The sequence below is a fragment of the Ranitomeya variabilis genome, chromosome 1, assembly GCF_051348905.1.
Source record: "Ranitomeya variabilis isolate aRanVar5 chromosome 1, aRanVar5.hap1, whole genome shotgun sequence".
NCBI classification, from domain to species: domain Eukaryota; kingdom Metazoa; phylum Chordata; class Amphibia; order Anura; family Dendrobatidae; genus Ranitomeya; species Ranitomeya variabilis.
The window spans coordinates 687271881-687287818 of NC_135232.1; the positions used below are offsets into that span (position 1 = coordinate 687271881).

The 15938-nt window shown below is 42.2% G+C and overlaps 1 protein-coding gene across 1 annotated transcript in view; it reads left to right on the forward strand.

Annotated features, from left to right (window-relative positions):
* Window positions 1-12398, forward strand: part of MTHFD1 (methylenetetrahydrofolate dehydrogenase, cyclohydrolase and formyltetrahydrofolate synthetase 1) — a 62284-nt gene extending 49886 nt beyond the window's left edge. The window contains exons 23-28 of the mRNA XM_077266008.1: window positions 4797-4897; window positions 9805-9982; window positions 10068-10175; window positions 10352-10504; window positions 10974-11078; window positions 12168-12398. Coding sequence (XP_077122123.1) covers window positions 4797-4897; window positions 9805-9982; window positions 10068-10175; window positions 10352-10504; window positions 10974-11063 — 630 coding nt within the window. The 3' untranslated portion in view covers window positions 11064-11078; window positions 12168-12398. The remainder of the gene's footprint in view (window positions 1-4796; window positions 4898-9804; window positions 9983-10067; window positions 10176-10351; window positions 10505-10973; window positions 11079-12167) is intronic.
* The last annotated feature ends 3540 nt before the right edge of the window (window positions 12399-15938 follow it).

Sequence of the window (15938 nt, forward strand, 5' to 3'; positions counted from 1 at the left end):
GGAAATAAGTATTCCTAAAATCGTTCTCCACAACCGACCAGTGTAAATGCTGCCTATGCCATTTTGTAATCACAAAATACCGTAATCCAGAGCAGTATTCACAGTTCTGCAGCTTTACTGAGCTTAATTCTCTCTTTACTTCCTGCTTCTTCAGTGTCTGCAATCTGGGATGAGTCACTTTTTTTTCTTTTAGGCTGAAACAAAATTAGCTCAGGTTTTTTACTGATATTCAATTACAAAACAGGCCAGAGCTGTATTCACAGTCCTGCAGGTTCCTGATCTCAAATCTCCCATTGCTCCCTTCTTTTTCAGTGTCTGTAATCTGGTATAGGACACTTTTTCTCTAGGCGAAGACTAAATTACCGGTAGTTCTGATCTTTTACTGATACTGAACTTCAACACACAGTCCAGAGCTGTATTCACAATTCTGCAGCTCTATGAGCGCAATTCTCTAAATATTACTTGCTTGTTCAGTGTCTGTAATCTGGGATGTGTAATTTTTCTCCCAAGCTCAAATTAAATAAACACTAGTCTTTTACTGAATTTACACTATAGTCCAGAGCTGTATTTACAATTCTGCAGGTTTCTGAGCTCCGTTCTGATGATACCCCCCTGCTTGTTCATTGTTTGTAATTTGGGATGGATCAGGTCTGGTGTAATAATTTCAATTAGTAAAATCTTACTCCATCAAAATACAGTAGAGCAAATTGATTTCTCATAGGAGTTAAAGGGAAGGTACCGCGTTTGTAGATCATTAATAAATCACTTTAATGTAGCATAACATGCTGCTATAACCAAGTTTTAAATGCATGTGAAACAGATTTCGTGTGTTATATAACTTTAAAGAAGGCACTGGTGGCTGACATCTTGGTTTCACAGCAGCTCACGACACTATCAGTGTTATTTTACGGCACCCCATGGACATAGGGTCAGCGCCGGTCTATTATCTCCTATCTATAACATTGTAGCAGCATTAGCAGTGAGCTGGGCACGCCTCTGTGGGCTGCACAATTCACTGCTGTAGGTGTGACTAGCCACCATTTTATTATAGCCCAGTGCTCTCTGCCCAGCTCCACTTACTCTATCACAGGAGAGAAGCACTCACTGGAGCCGGAGGATGGGGAGTGCGGGTGATTTACCTCCATGCTCCTCTGTGCTCCAGGCACTGGGCAGACATCCTCTGCTCTTAGGGCCCCTTCACACTGGTCGATTCTGCTACGATTACGACGCATTTGCGTCATATTCGACATCGCAGTACGAGCTCGTAGCCAGCGGTCACACTCTACGATGTTAACGCTTTTTCTGACGTAGTTGCGATGTGAACGTCACGCGTCGCAATCGTACGCTACCCTTCACACCGCCATAGTCCTACGACTCCGAGCGTGACGTATTACCAGCATGGGCGTGCTAAAACGTCACGCCCAATCAGGAGACAGGTATGCGGAAGCCCAACCCACGTAGTCGCATTACGAGCTCGTATGACCGCCGTCACATACTACGATTTCGACCGCCACAGCGGGACATTTACGACGAAAGAAAGTTCTGCTCTTTCTTTCACATCGTACGATGCTGGGCTGCGTCGCAAATCGTAACGCCATGTCACACTTTGCAACCTCGGAACGAGGACGGATAAACGTCACAAATCGAACGCTCGTTCAGACTTTGATTGCACAGTGTGAAGGGGCCCTTACACGCTGCCCTCCCTGTGTGCTTCTCCTGCTCTGTCTCCGCCTCCTCACACACAGTCCTGGAGATCTCCGGTAAGCTGCATTCACAGCCTGCAGAGAGGGAGCTCTCTCTCCCATCAGTCTCTCAGCCATACAATGTATCTCTCCCCTCCCTCCACATTGCCTGGCCAATCACTGCAGACCTGGATCTCCTTCTTATCTTACTGAGGGATGAGTCACAGACAGCTCTGCTCAGTTAATGCTGCTCCATACACACCACATGTCTTCACTCTTCCTCCAGTCCACCATGCTGCTGAGCCCACTGTGTTCTGCTCTTTTGTAAACTCTGTAGCTGTGTTTCTGATGCAGTAACTGCTGGTGATGGCAGATCACAGGGCAGTCACACACAAAATGGCTCTGCCCTGTGATGCTGCTCTTCATTCTGCCCCAGGGATATTAGACCACCCAAAAGGGGAGGGAAATGGTGATGTCAGCAGTTACTGCCCCAATTTTCCAGCTAACAGTAAAGCTGGTAAGTCTCACTATAGCTGCTTGAGGTCTAAAACGGAAAATGCTCCCCCTAGTGGTCAATATATAGATTTGTAAGAAAATATATAATATTTTTCATATAGAAATGTTTGCAAACAGTGCAAACATTGCATTAATACATTTTATTTACTATTTTAAGCTTAATTTCACAAAAACACAAACTACAAAAAAACTGGTGGCACCTTCCCTTTAAGCAAAGCTCGACATTGGGTCCTAAGCAGTCATATTACTTAAAGGGAACCTGTCACCCCCAAAATCGAAGATGAGCTAAGACCACCAGCATTAGGGGCTTATCTACAGCATTCTGTAATGCTGTAGATAAGCCCCCGATGTATCCTGAAAGATGAGAAAAAGAGGTTAAATTATACTCACCCAGTGGCGGTCCCGGTGCGGTCCGGTCCGATGGGCGTCGCAGGTCCGGTCCGGGGCCTCCCATCTTCTTATGATGACGTCCTCTTCTTGTCTTCACGCTGCGGCCCGGTGCAGGCGTACAAAGTACTGCAGTGCGCAGGCGCCGGGCCTCTCTGACCTTTCTCTGCGCACTGCAGTACTAACCTCTTTTTCTCATCTTTCAGGATACATCGGGGGCTTATCTACAGCATTACAGAATGCTGTAGTTAAGCCCCTGATGCTGGTGGGCTTAGCTCAACTTCCATTTTGGGGGTGACAGGTTCCCTTTAATTATTGAGCTCAGGCAAACTATTCCATAACTGTACTCACAACTCTCTAAACAACCCATGCTTTTTCAGTGTCTGCAGTCTAGGATGAAACCCTTTTCTTTTGAACTAAAACAAAATTAGCACTGATCTTTTTCTGATACCGATTGCAAGACAATCCAGAGCTGTATTCACGATTCTACAGGTTCCTGAATTCAGTTCTGTTAATATTCCTTGAGTTCATTATGTGCAATCTGCATGGGTCTTTTTTTTTTTTTTTTTCTTCAAGAGATAAATTAGCATTTATCGTCTACTAATACTGAATTCTACCACGGCCCAGATGTATTCATACTTCTGCAGGTTTCTGAGCTCATTTCTCCAAATATTCACTGCTTGTTCACTATCTGGCATGGGTAATTTTTTTTCTCCAAGCAATGAATAATTTCGCATTCTACTGAAACCTGTCTTCTACTAATACTGAATTATTACACGGTCTAGCTATATTGACAATTCTCCAAGTTTCTGAGCTCCGTTCTCCCAATTTTTCCCTTCTTGTTCACTATCTGTAATCTGGCTTGGATCAGTTTTCCTCTATGCCATGAATAAATTAGCATTGGCCGTCTACTGATAATGAATTAAAATACAGTCCAGTGCTGTATTCACGATTCTACAGGTTTTCTGAGCTCAATTCCCAAAGTGCTCACTACGTGTTCAGTGTCTATGAAATGGATGGGTCATTTTTCCTCCAGGTAAAGGCTAAATAAGCACTGGTATTTTACTGATAATAAATTAGAATATAGTTCAGAACTGTATTCAGAATTTTGCATGTTTTTAGGCTCAATAGTCCAAAATGTTCAATCCTGCTTGTTCAGGGTCTGTAATCTGGGATGAGTAATTTTTCATAGAAGCTATCATTAAATTAGCACGGATATTCTACTAACAGTGAGTCACAAAATGGTCCACAGCTGTATTCACAATTTTGCAGGTTTCTGAGCTCATTTCTGACAACACCCCCTGTTTGTTCCCAGTCTAGAGAGGTGCGCTACTTTACATAAAACTATGCCTTTTAATACCTATCAGCATGGCAGTGATTAGGCAGAATAACATGTGAGGATGGCATTCAGGGCTCTGTCTTATACAATCATCCCTTCTCCTCCCACACAACGGTGTTTGTGTTTCTGATTTTTCCTTGACTATTTTCTCACCCGTGGCCTTCACTGACAGCTGCCTGTGATAGCAGAGCGACCTTGTAATAAGCAGAAATGAATCCGCTTCTGCACGTCAGAGACCGAGCAATATTCTGATTTATGTTTTAGAAGTAATTGTGGAAGATTAAACGTTTTTCCAGCACCTGGAAAATTTGGCGCCTGCATTTCACGCATAAATAAATGTCTAACCATATGCTGCCTTGTGAAAATGGCGAAAAAGTAATATAAAAAAGCATACTAAAATGTTGCACAACCATTATTCCATCAGTACTGATCCAAAAATCCACAAATTTTCATGTTCTGGAACGTGGCACCCCCACTTACCAGAGGATGTGTGTGCCCTCAGCATGGTTTTTCCAAGCAGGGCAGCCCCAGATCTACGATAAAAGGCAAGCAAACCCCAGGACACTGCAGGTGCCAGCTAACGCTTCTAGTTGAACGGCAGTCATAGTACCCACATATTTTTGATAGGTTGGGGCCCTACAGGAGGGACACCCTTTTAGAAGATATTTACAGCAAATAATGAGGATTGTCCTAGCTTTAAAAAGAATGGTCTGCTTTCCAGAAACATATCTCTTGTCCATGAGTTTTATCTGTAATTTGGGATAAGCTGCAGTACCTAGACATCACCTATGGTCAGTTGTGGCTATGATTTACATAAAGATAGTTATTAAAATGTAAGCATATAAACTGGATACTATTATTCTCTGTCTCAGAACTTGGAGCTGCTGGAAAAAGGCTGCAGTAATCTCAATAAACAGATCCAGAATGCCACCATGTTTGGTGTACCTGTGGTTGTCGCTGTTAACGGTTTCAAGTAAGGACCATTATTTTCACTATTCTATTGTGCCTTTCATGGAGAGGATAAAGATTGAACTTAGTTTTGATAACAGCTCACCTCCTCCTCCTGTACAATGACTGATATCTGCTTCATATAGAGGTGATAACACTGGATCCACCATTCACAATAGGTGATGTCACACCTCACCTCCTCCTCCTCCTGTACAATGACTGATTACACCTCTATATACAGTAGATAACACAGGATCCACCATTCACAATAGGTGATATCACAGCTCACCTCCTCCTCTACAATGACTGATAACACCTCTATATACAGTAGATAACACAGGATCTACCATTCAGAATAGATGATGACACAGCTATCCTCCTCCTCCTGTACAATGACTGATAACACCTCTATATACAGTAGATAACACAGGATCCACCATTCACAATAGGTGATGTCACAGCTCACCTCCTCCTTCTGTACAATGACTGATAACACCTCTATATACAGTAGATAACACAGGATCCACCATTCACAATAGGTGATGTTACAGCTCCCCTCCTCCTCCTGTACAATGAGTGATAACACCTCTATATACAGTAGATAACACAGGATCCAGCATTCACAATAGGTGATATCACAGCTCACCTCCTCCTCCTGTACAATGACTGATAACACCTCTATATACAGTAGATAACACAGGATCTACCATTCAGAATGGGTTATTTCATAGCTCACCTCCTCCTGCTGTACAGTGATCAGTAACATCTCCATAAACAGTAGATAATAGAATATTCACCATTCATATTAGGGGTTTTCAGAGCTCACCTCCTCCTCCTTTTCCCAGATCAAAGCATTCTTAGAAAACTCCCTTACCAGACAAAGCCATATTTTTTCCCATGTGGCTGCTGAAAAGAACAAGTATGAGCCTACTACACTGGCTACCCATTCGCTACAGGGTCCAGTATAAACTTATCTCTCTCACCCACAAAGCTCACCACAGTTCTGCATCGCCTTATATCTCCTCTCTCATCTATGTATATCGCCCTACAGGTGCCCTCCGTTCTACAAATGACCTAAGACTAACATCCCCCGTAATCCGAACCTCACACCTCCATCTCCAAGACTTCTCTCGTGCTGCACCAGCTCTCTGGAATGCACTTCCCCAGACGATCAGACTGATACCTTGCACCGACCTTTTCCAGCGCGCTTTAAAAACCCATCTCTTCAAACAAGCCTACCACATCAACTACTCAGTAAACTAACTTTGCCCTGTTACATAGTTACATAGTTACATAGTTATTAAGGTTGAAGGAAGACTTTAGTCCATCTAGTTCAACCCATAGCCTAACCTAACATGCCCTAACATGTTGATCCAGAGGAAGGCAAAAAAAAACCATGTGGTAAGAGTAAGCTCCACCATGGGGAAAAAAAATTCCTTCCCGACCCCACATACGGCAATCAGACTAGTTCCCTGGATCAACACCTTATCAAGGAATCTAATATATATACCCTGTAACATTATAATTTTCCAGAAAGGTATCCAGTCCCCTCTTAAATTTTAGTAATGACTCACTCATTACAACATCATACGGCAGAGAGTTCCATAGTCTCACTGCTCTTACAGTAAAGAATCCGCGTCTGTTATTATGCTTAAACCTTTTTTCCTCCAGACGTAGAGGATGCCCCCTTGTCCCTGTCACCGGTCTATGATTAAAAAGATCATCAGAAAGGTCTTTGTACTGTCCCCTCATATATTTATACATTAACATAAGATCACCCCTTAGCCTTCGTTTTTCCAAACGAAACAGCCCCAAGTGTAATAACCTATCTTGGTATTGCAGACCCCCCAGTCCTCTAATAACCTTGGTCGCTCTTCTCTGCACCCGCTCCAGTTCAGCTATGTCTTTCTTATACACTGTTCCCTCCTTCCAAATATTACTCTGAATCTGCCCCCATATATTCATCTGTCTCCACACCCTCCATGCACACGATTAACTGCACTTGATACTTGACTATTGCACTTAAACACACGGGCTGATGTCCGGATCATGCAACTTTATATGAAAATCCCTATGTATTATGATTTCCAGACCTGAAATAACAAGCACTTTTCACCTATTGTGTCCCCCCCCATTTCCTTGTAGATTGTAAGCTTGCGAGCAGGGACCTCACTCCTAATATCACTGTTTAAATTGTCTTAACCTGTATTGAATTTATTGTCTGTACACGTCCCCGCTTCATTGTAAAGTGCTGCGGAACATGTTGTCGCTATATAAATAAAAATTATTATTATTACTATTAAGTCTAGTGGATAGAGTTGAAAATTGCAAGAATTCAGTTTTTTTGTTTTTTTTTAAAGTAGATGGTTACATGGAGAAATAAAAAGAAAAAAGTATCAAAATTTTGAAAAATACATTAACCTCTATTTAAACAGTAGGTCATTTTCTAATGGCACCTTCCCTATTATTGTTCTGTATGATTATTACTAACTAGATGGTGGCCCGATTCTAACATATCGGGTATTCTAGAATATGTAGGTAGTATATAGCACAGGCTCCGTACTATATTGCCCAGTGACGTAGTATATAACACAACCGACGTATATAACAGAGCTACGTAGTATGTAACACAGCATACGTGGTATATAGCAGAGCTACGTAGTATATAACACAGCCATGTAGTGTATTGCACAGCTTTGTAGTGTATTGCACAGGCACATAGTATATTGGTCAGCCACGTAGTATATAGCAGAGCCACGTAGTATATAACATAGCCACGTAGTATATTGCACAGCTACGTAGTATATTGCACAGCCACGTAGTATATTGAACAGTTGCTTTGTATATTGCCCAGCTACATAGTATATAGCACAGAGATGTAGTATATAATAGAGCCCACGCAGTATGTAACACAGCCCACGTAGTATATAGCAATGTGGGCACTATATGCATGGTTAAAAAAGACTTAAAATAAAAAATAAAATATACTCACCTTCCGAAGGCCCCTTGAAGTCCTGGCGCCTGTGTGCGGTGCACTCGGCAGCTTCCGGTCCCAGGGTTGGTATGAGCGCAGGTCCTGCGATGACGTCGCGGTCACATGACCGTGACGTCATGGAAGGTCCTTCTCGCATAGCATCCTTGGCACCGGAACCTGCCGCTTGCACTGCCGAGGACAGCGCGCGACGTCGGTAGGTGAGAATAACCTTTTTTTTATTATTATTATTTGTAACATTAGATCTTTTTACTATTGATGCTGCATAGGCAGCATCAATAGTAAAAAGTTGGTCACACAGGGTTAATAGCTGTGTTAACGGAATGCGTTACACAGCGGCATAACACGGTCCGTTAACGCTGCCATTAACCTTGTGTGAGGGCTGACTGGAGGGGATTATGGAGCGGCACTGACTGCGGGGAGGAAGGAGCGGCCATTTTGCTGCCGGACTGTGCCCGTTGCTGATTGGTCGCGGCAAATCAGCGACTTAGGATTTCCGTTACAGACAGACAGAAGGACAGACGGAAGTGACCCTTAGACAATTCTATAGTAGATGAATGTGGATAAACTAGGAATAATGCTGCATTTTGACCTCTAGAACTGACACCAACCACATAAAATGGTAAGCCTGGTCAAAGACCCATAACTGGCACACAACACAACTAAAACGAGCATAAAAAAAGTGCCATAAAAACAGCACACCAGTATCCGCTATTAATGGGCGCAAATATAGCATATATGCACCTTCCGCTATGCAACACCCCAAATTGTTAAACACAAGCCAGTTGTTATACACTGTGGTGACCAAGCACAGAAAAAACAAGGATGGTGTATAGTAATGGAGAATAATTTAAAAAAAGCAATACAGATGTCACATAAGAAATGGTCTCACTGGAATGAGGAGGCATCTGTGGTCGTTCCCTAGGGTTTCTCATATGTAGGTACAGGAGGGGCTCTTCAAGCCAACAGTTTCCCAGTAACCAAGGGTTCAAATGAATCTCCTTACTCGCTTCCTCATTAAAAGCTTCATCAGAGGAGCGCAGAATGGTGTCTGGCGCTAGACGGCATAAATATATAAAGTACATTTCTCCTCTTTTAATGAGGAAGCACGTTGGGAGATTCGTTTGAGCCTTTGACTACTGGGAGTCTGTGGACTTGAAGACCCACTCCTGTACTTACATATGATGGATTCTAGAGATTGACCCTGAATGCCTCCTGACCAGGCTTATCACTTTATGTAACCTAATTAAAGGTTATGTTTTAAATCCCCCACTATTTACTATACACATAATTGTAAAACAAAAAAAAATCAACCGGAGTATAAGTTGGTACACATGTAACATATACGAGCATGTTCACACTGGCCATTAAACAGACAAAGCCTAAGATAGGTTCATTTTGATCCTATCCCCTGCTGTAGGTAAGTAAAAAGCAATCGTGCATATAAATAATATGAGGTACTTGGTAAACATTGTTTTCGATTTAAAAAAAAAAAAATAGCATAAAAACCATCCCAACAGCGCCAAGGTGTACTCAATCGGGATGTTCTTAACCTCTAGTATTAAAACCTTGAGCTGGAAATTGTTTTTATAGCTTCCCTTGGCTGGGTGTCTATAGTCGGGCCCCGATCGTGCTTGGCCCTCATTCACATTGATTTGACACAACGTAAGGTTTTAATACTAAAGGTTAGGATTGTCCCGATTGGGTCACCTTGGCGCGGTTGGGATGGCTTTTATGTTTGGTTTTTTTTATATTTTTTATTGAAAACAATGTTTACTAAGTACCTATTTATTACTATTTATTATTTATATGCACTTTTGCTTTTTATTTACTCCTAGCAGGGGATTTGTTCATTTTGTTCATCTTAGGTTTTGGCTATGTACATAATTGTCAGACTGGTGGGTTTCCTTTACCAATTCACTATTTGTTATATTTAATAGAATGGACACGCCAGCCGAGCTGAAGCTGGTTTGCCGTCTGGCTAAAGAAGCCGGTGCCTTTGATGCTGTGAAGTGCTCCCACTGGGCAGAAGGTGGTAAAGGAGCCGTGGATCTGGCCCGGGCCGTGCAGAAGGCGTCGCAGGCCCCCAACGCGTTTCAGTTCCTGTATGATGTGGAGGTATCACATAGTACTATATCCTCTCCTGGGTGCAGCGGGTATGATTGGATGGATGGTTCTCATTATATTTCCTTTTTCTTCCTAGTTGCCCATTGCAGATAAGATCAGAATAATTGCCCAGAAGATATATGGTGCCGATGACATAGAACTACTCCCCGAGGCCCAGAAAAAGGCTGAGCTCTACACTAAGCAGGTGAGTACGTGGCTCTCTCTGTAACTTAACTTAGATAATTACATAATTAGCTGATGGCCACGCTCGCGCGTCATTTCACCTTCACGCCATGTTCATCAGATTTTCTGCTGTTGCCCGGATAACTCACTTGTGACTGACCAAACATTTCACATTTTTCTGATTTGTTTCCCATACAGGGTTTTGCAAATCTGCCAATCTGCATGGCAAAGACCCATCTGTCCCTATCTCATAATCCGGAGCTGAAAGGTGCACCGAAAGGCTTCGTCCTGCCCATCCGTGACATAAGAGCCAGTGTCGGGGCTGGATTCTTGTACCCATTGGTTGGAACGGTAAGAAATAATTTTTGGACTCAATTTGTATATGCTTATAAGTGACATTTTTTTCTACATAAAAAAGTAATAATTGCACTAGATTACTAATCTGGTCAAGAAACAATTTTCGGATCCGCAGCGGTTGTATGAACGTCGGTGCAGATTTAGTATTTGATGCGGGGGGGGGACGGGGTTGGTTGTGCTTTTCTTGTTGATTTTGGAGGAGGATATTTTTGTGAACTTACTCTTATGCTTTCGTTATTTTGAGTTTTTGCAGCTTTTTTTCGTAGCTGGTAAATAAATGCAAATTTAATGCGTTCTTTGCAAACACTTCTCCACACAACGAGTGATTCAGGTCACAGATTTAAATTAGGAATGGCTAAGGATGTATTTCCATACCTAATAACATCACACATCCATCAGGGACAGGAACATTGTGGGGTCCTTGTTTTTTAGAGCTATCCTAAGCTAGCACTTGTTTCTGTAGATGAGTACGATGCCCGGCCTCCCGACCAGACCCTGCTTCTACGACATCGATCTGGACCCAGTAACTGAACAAGTGAATGGATTGTTTTAATATCTCACGTTACAGGTACTTCCAGATTCTGATACTTAAAATGGAACCTGCAGCAAATTTTTACATTCCATGAGTACCAGGCACCCCCATTCTTGGGACATGTAGTTTACCCAGTGCCAAACCCTCAGTAATTTCACTTTTCTGCCATATCATGGGGATATTCCCAGAATGACAGAATATGCAATAAACTCTTCTCTTTTGTGGCATTGCTATAATCTGCTTTAAAGGGAACCTGTCGACACATATTACATATGGAAAAATTAGTATGGCTTGTCGAGCTAATAGAAAAATGTTTTGTTTTTTTTTATAGATCAGATGTGCCAGTCATGAAATCTAGTGTGGAAGCTTTATGCAACACAGACCTGAAGTGCACTAGGGGCGTGTCAATGCACTTGGAAGAAGCAGTGACACCCCCAGTGCACTTGCAGTATGATTTGCATATGACTCCTACACTAGATTTCTCATGATTGGCACATTGGATCTCTACAAATATCACCAGGATATGACATTAGATCTGGCAAGGTAGGGGACACTTCATCTTACAGCGCAGGAGTCCGTGGCTTTTGCACAAGAGAAATATCCAGGCCTGCATCCTGCTCATTGGAAGGGTCAGTGTGAGTCCCATAGGTTTGGACCTCCACAGAGTGATGCCATATCCTATCAAAATGGTCATCGGTCAATATGTAGATTCAGTATAATATAAGCTCACATTTGCAAAGTCTTTCTTTGGCCAGAGCTGGTGGAGACAGGGAGATTTCAAGAAACATGATGCCTCCGGTTGCGTTTTAAGGGACTGGTGGAGGAGGTGGTTTGGGATCTTCACTATGAATACTTATTCCAGACATGGTGTCTCACTGGGACACTATTATTAAGAAGTTGCCAGTGGGAAATAATTTCACATATCCACCAGATAGGTGGTAACTGATTGATGGGGGCCCATGATGCATGCATGTGTGTGCCCCACCGCTCCATTCTAACTGGGATTAAAGTGCCTCGTACTTCCAATCGGTGCTTGTCTCAGTGATCCCCTGATTGCTGCATATTACAGAATAATGGCTGTGCATGCTGGAGTTGTATCTAACCTTTTTTATATTTTCACCCCAGGTTACATACTACAAAAGTTGAAAAAAGTCCTAGGTCCAGGAAGTTCAACCTTTCTCTTTGTGACCCTAGATGTTCTGCAATAACTGCCACGGAGGATCTGGAATCAAAATTCTGCTGCTTGAATCTTTTTACTTTTACATTTTTGTAAAATGTCTTTTAATTGTCATTTTCTCCTTGGGCAATTTCCAATCGAGTCACAAAAAATTAAAAATATATCATGATTTTACATAAGTCACTTGTGTGTAATCTTTTTCTGTTCTACCTTTTACATGTCTTTCTTGTGCTACAGTAAGGGTACATTAACCTGTTATAATTGACTTATACATCCATCATTCCAAAAATTAAAGGGTTAGTTCTGCTCTTGCTTCCACATGGGGAGGTGAACAGGGCAGGGTCACGTCTGCCGGTATGCTGTTCAATCGGCAGGGATTGTGCACCAGTCTCGTTATCGTGCACGCATCCCGGCAGATATCAGTCACCTGCAGAAATAAGGGGAGCAGAACTAACCCATTTAAATTGTTATTCTAAGTTCAGCAAATAAAACGTATACAATGTTTGGGGGAAAAGTTAAGAAATGTTCTAATAAAGTCTATGCGTTAATTCCCTGTGGTTTCTCTGCTTGCTGTTGAGTGAATAGGAACCTTTTTGTTTTCTTTGAGTATGAAAACTTGTCCTGAACATGTGAAAATCTATTTACATGCAGCAGATTAGTCCTAATCATGTAAATGAATGTTTCAGAAATCCATCCAAGAAGTATCTTTCTCCTTGTGGAGAGTGACATGTTAAGCATATCGAGGTGAGGAGACTTAAAGCCGCAATGCTTCTCTGGGAAATAAGCAAATTGTCTCTTCAGAGAGGAAGAGGACTAGAACTCTAGTGCCACCTATTGGAAGTAGCAATCCTAACAGTCAATGGTGACCCTTTAACGAGCCTTGTCACATGACTTAGGATAATAGCCAAACCAGAATCTCAATTAGCAAAATTTGTCATAAATCCATGTGACTGCTGCCTTGCAACAAATCTGCTACATGTGAATATAACCTAATGACCAAAGCTGGTAAGATACTCCTTGGATACTCTAAGAAGCCCAGAACTGGCGTGATCATCACGTGATCAGGACACATTTTTATTCCTTGCAAGAATATAAATAAGATTCCCATTCATTTACAGCAATTCAAGGTCTTCAAAACCAGCAGGCAAGGAAACATAATGTTTTATTTAAAATTGCATATCTTTTCTTTATAATGCTTTATTTGCTGAAATCAGGGATATCCCAATCACTGAAATTTATACAAGTAGTATTGTAGGATGATATTTGGCGGTCCAGTAGAGTTTCATAAATTTCAGTGGTGGGGAATGCCCCTTTTACAAGCGAAAAAAAAAAACTAAAACAAAATGTTAGCAGTAGAGATGGTGCAGACTGATTTACATTGACCCGGGTCCAACGACCTTCTACCTCCCAGCTTCCACAGCTCTTCTTTTGAGTAGCCGGCCTAGCTCGACATCACATGGCAATGATAATTTCTCCTACGCCTCATTGGGGGACACAGGACCATGGGTGTTATGCTGCTGCCACTAGGAGGACACTAAGTAAACAGAAAGATTAACTCCTCCTCTGCAGTATACACCCCTTGACTGGATACAATTTCAACCAGTTCTTGCTTAGTGTCTGTAGGAGGCACTTGGGTCTGTTTTCAGGCCCCAACTTTCTTATTTTAATTTTTATTTTAAAGTTTTTAGTTTTCTGTAAATTTTTAATTTTTTACTTAACGGAGTGAAGGGGGCGACGGGTTCCTTTTCTTATAGGGTCCGCTCTCCCCCGAACCATCAACAGGCGAGCACGGCGAGTATACCTCCCCGTCCCTCTCCTGCGACGTATGGGGCACGCCTAATCTACGCTAGGGCGACGGTTCCTATACGGTCCCGATCTCCCCCCTGTAAGATGGCGAGCACATGGAGTTTACCTCTTATGTGCATCTCCCGGGCTCCACCGCACTCAAGCCCTCATCTTGGCGTCTCGTAGTCCCCACAGTAGCCGTAAGCCCCCTGTGGCAGGCGCAGAAGAACCCTGCAAAAATCTCCATGCGGCAGGCACAGCTGTAAGTCCCCTGAGAAGGCAAGCATGCTTCAGGAGGCTCTCCGTCCCGAGTGGCTCGGAGAAAAAGATTTTACGGTGAGTACACAAAAATCTCCTTATCGCACCATGCAGGCTAATCGGAAGAGGAGCCGAGGATGCTGGCGGTTAGGAGGTGGTTCGCTGGGCCATCATCCAGCAGACACCGATTACTGACATGGATCGGGTCCTGCAAATCCCCCTCTCTAACCAGAGGATATAAAATATTGACAGGGTTAATATGTTCTACCTCTGCACTTTGAGATTCTATTCATTTTATAATGAATGAGTGAATGGAGTAATTCACTGACCTGCAATTAATAAAATACTCGGATCTAAAACTGCAAGGCAGGAAATCTCTGTACATACAGTTGTGCTCAAAAGTTTACATCCCCCGGCAGAATTTTTGCTTTCTTGGCCTTTTTTCAGAGAATATGAATGATAGATAGCACCAAAACGTTTTCTCCGCTCATGGTTAGTGGTTGGGTGAAGTTTTGAGGCTTGTCTCTGTGTTGTTTTGCATATTGTAGGTGAGATACTTTGTGGCATTAGCGCAGTAATGGCTTTCTTCTGGCGACTCAACCATGCAGCCCATTTTTCCTAACGTAGTTTTGTTTTTACAGAGCCCCTGATTTTCCATTTGTTAATCACAGTTTGAACACTGCTGACTGGCATTATCAGTTCCTTAGATGTATTTTTGTATCCCTTTCCTGTTTTATAGAGTTCAACTACCTTTTTCCTTAGATCCGTTGACAATTCTTTTGCTTTCCCCATGACTCACAATCCAGAAACGTCAGTGGCTGGATGAAAGATGCAAGAGTCTGTCTGGATCCCAGAAACTCACTCAGCTTTTATACACACACTGATTCCAAGCAGGTGAGGATGTTACCTTTATTAGCCATTGAACCACATTTGTGTCAACTTCTGTGCATTTTTTCAAGCCAAAATCGCCAGGGTATGTGAACTTTTGATCAGGGTCATTTGGATGTTTTGGGTTGTCATTATGATTTAAAAAGAGAAAGCACAGTAGTATGACAATAAATGGCTTCACCCAACCACTAACCATGAGTGGAGAAAATGTTTTGGTGTTATACATATACAGCTCTGGCAAAAATTAAGAGACCACTTCAAAATTTTCAGTTAGTCTGGTTTTACTCTTTATAGGTATATTTTTTGAGTAAAATGTAAATTGTTCTTTTATTCTATAAACTACTGACAACATGTCTCCGAATAAATGGCTTCACCCAACCACTAGTCATGAGTGGAGATAAAGTTTTGGTGTTGTAATTCATATTCTCTAAAAAAAAAAAAAAAAAAGGCCCAAAAAGCAAAAATTCTGCCGGGGTATGTAAACCTTTGAGCACCACTGTAGCTCCAGGCTTCGGGCTGTCTCATAAGCTGTGAATTTATTGCAAGGGAAAAGAGAAGCCACAGACACAGCAATCACCTCCTCCTGCATGGTCTCGGCGCACAAAAATAAAAAATAATCCTGCTGCGTCTCTATAAATAGTTTTTATTTCTGGCTTGATATTTATCAGATTGTTTAATCTGTATTGGTTGCCATATTGGCTTTTACCAACATTTCCAGAGATAAACATAGTTAAGCAAGAAATAAGCTTAATCTCTGTTGTCTTGAGAGGCTGTTTAATAAGCCTGTA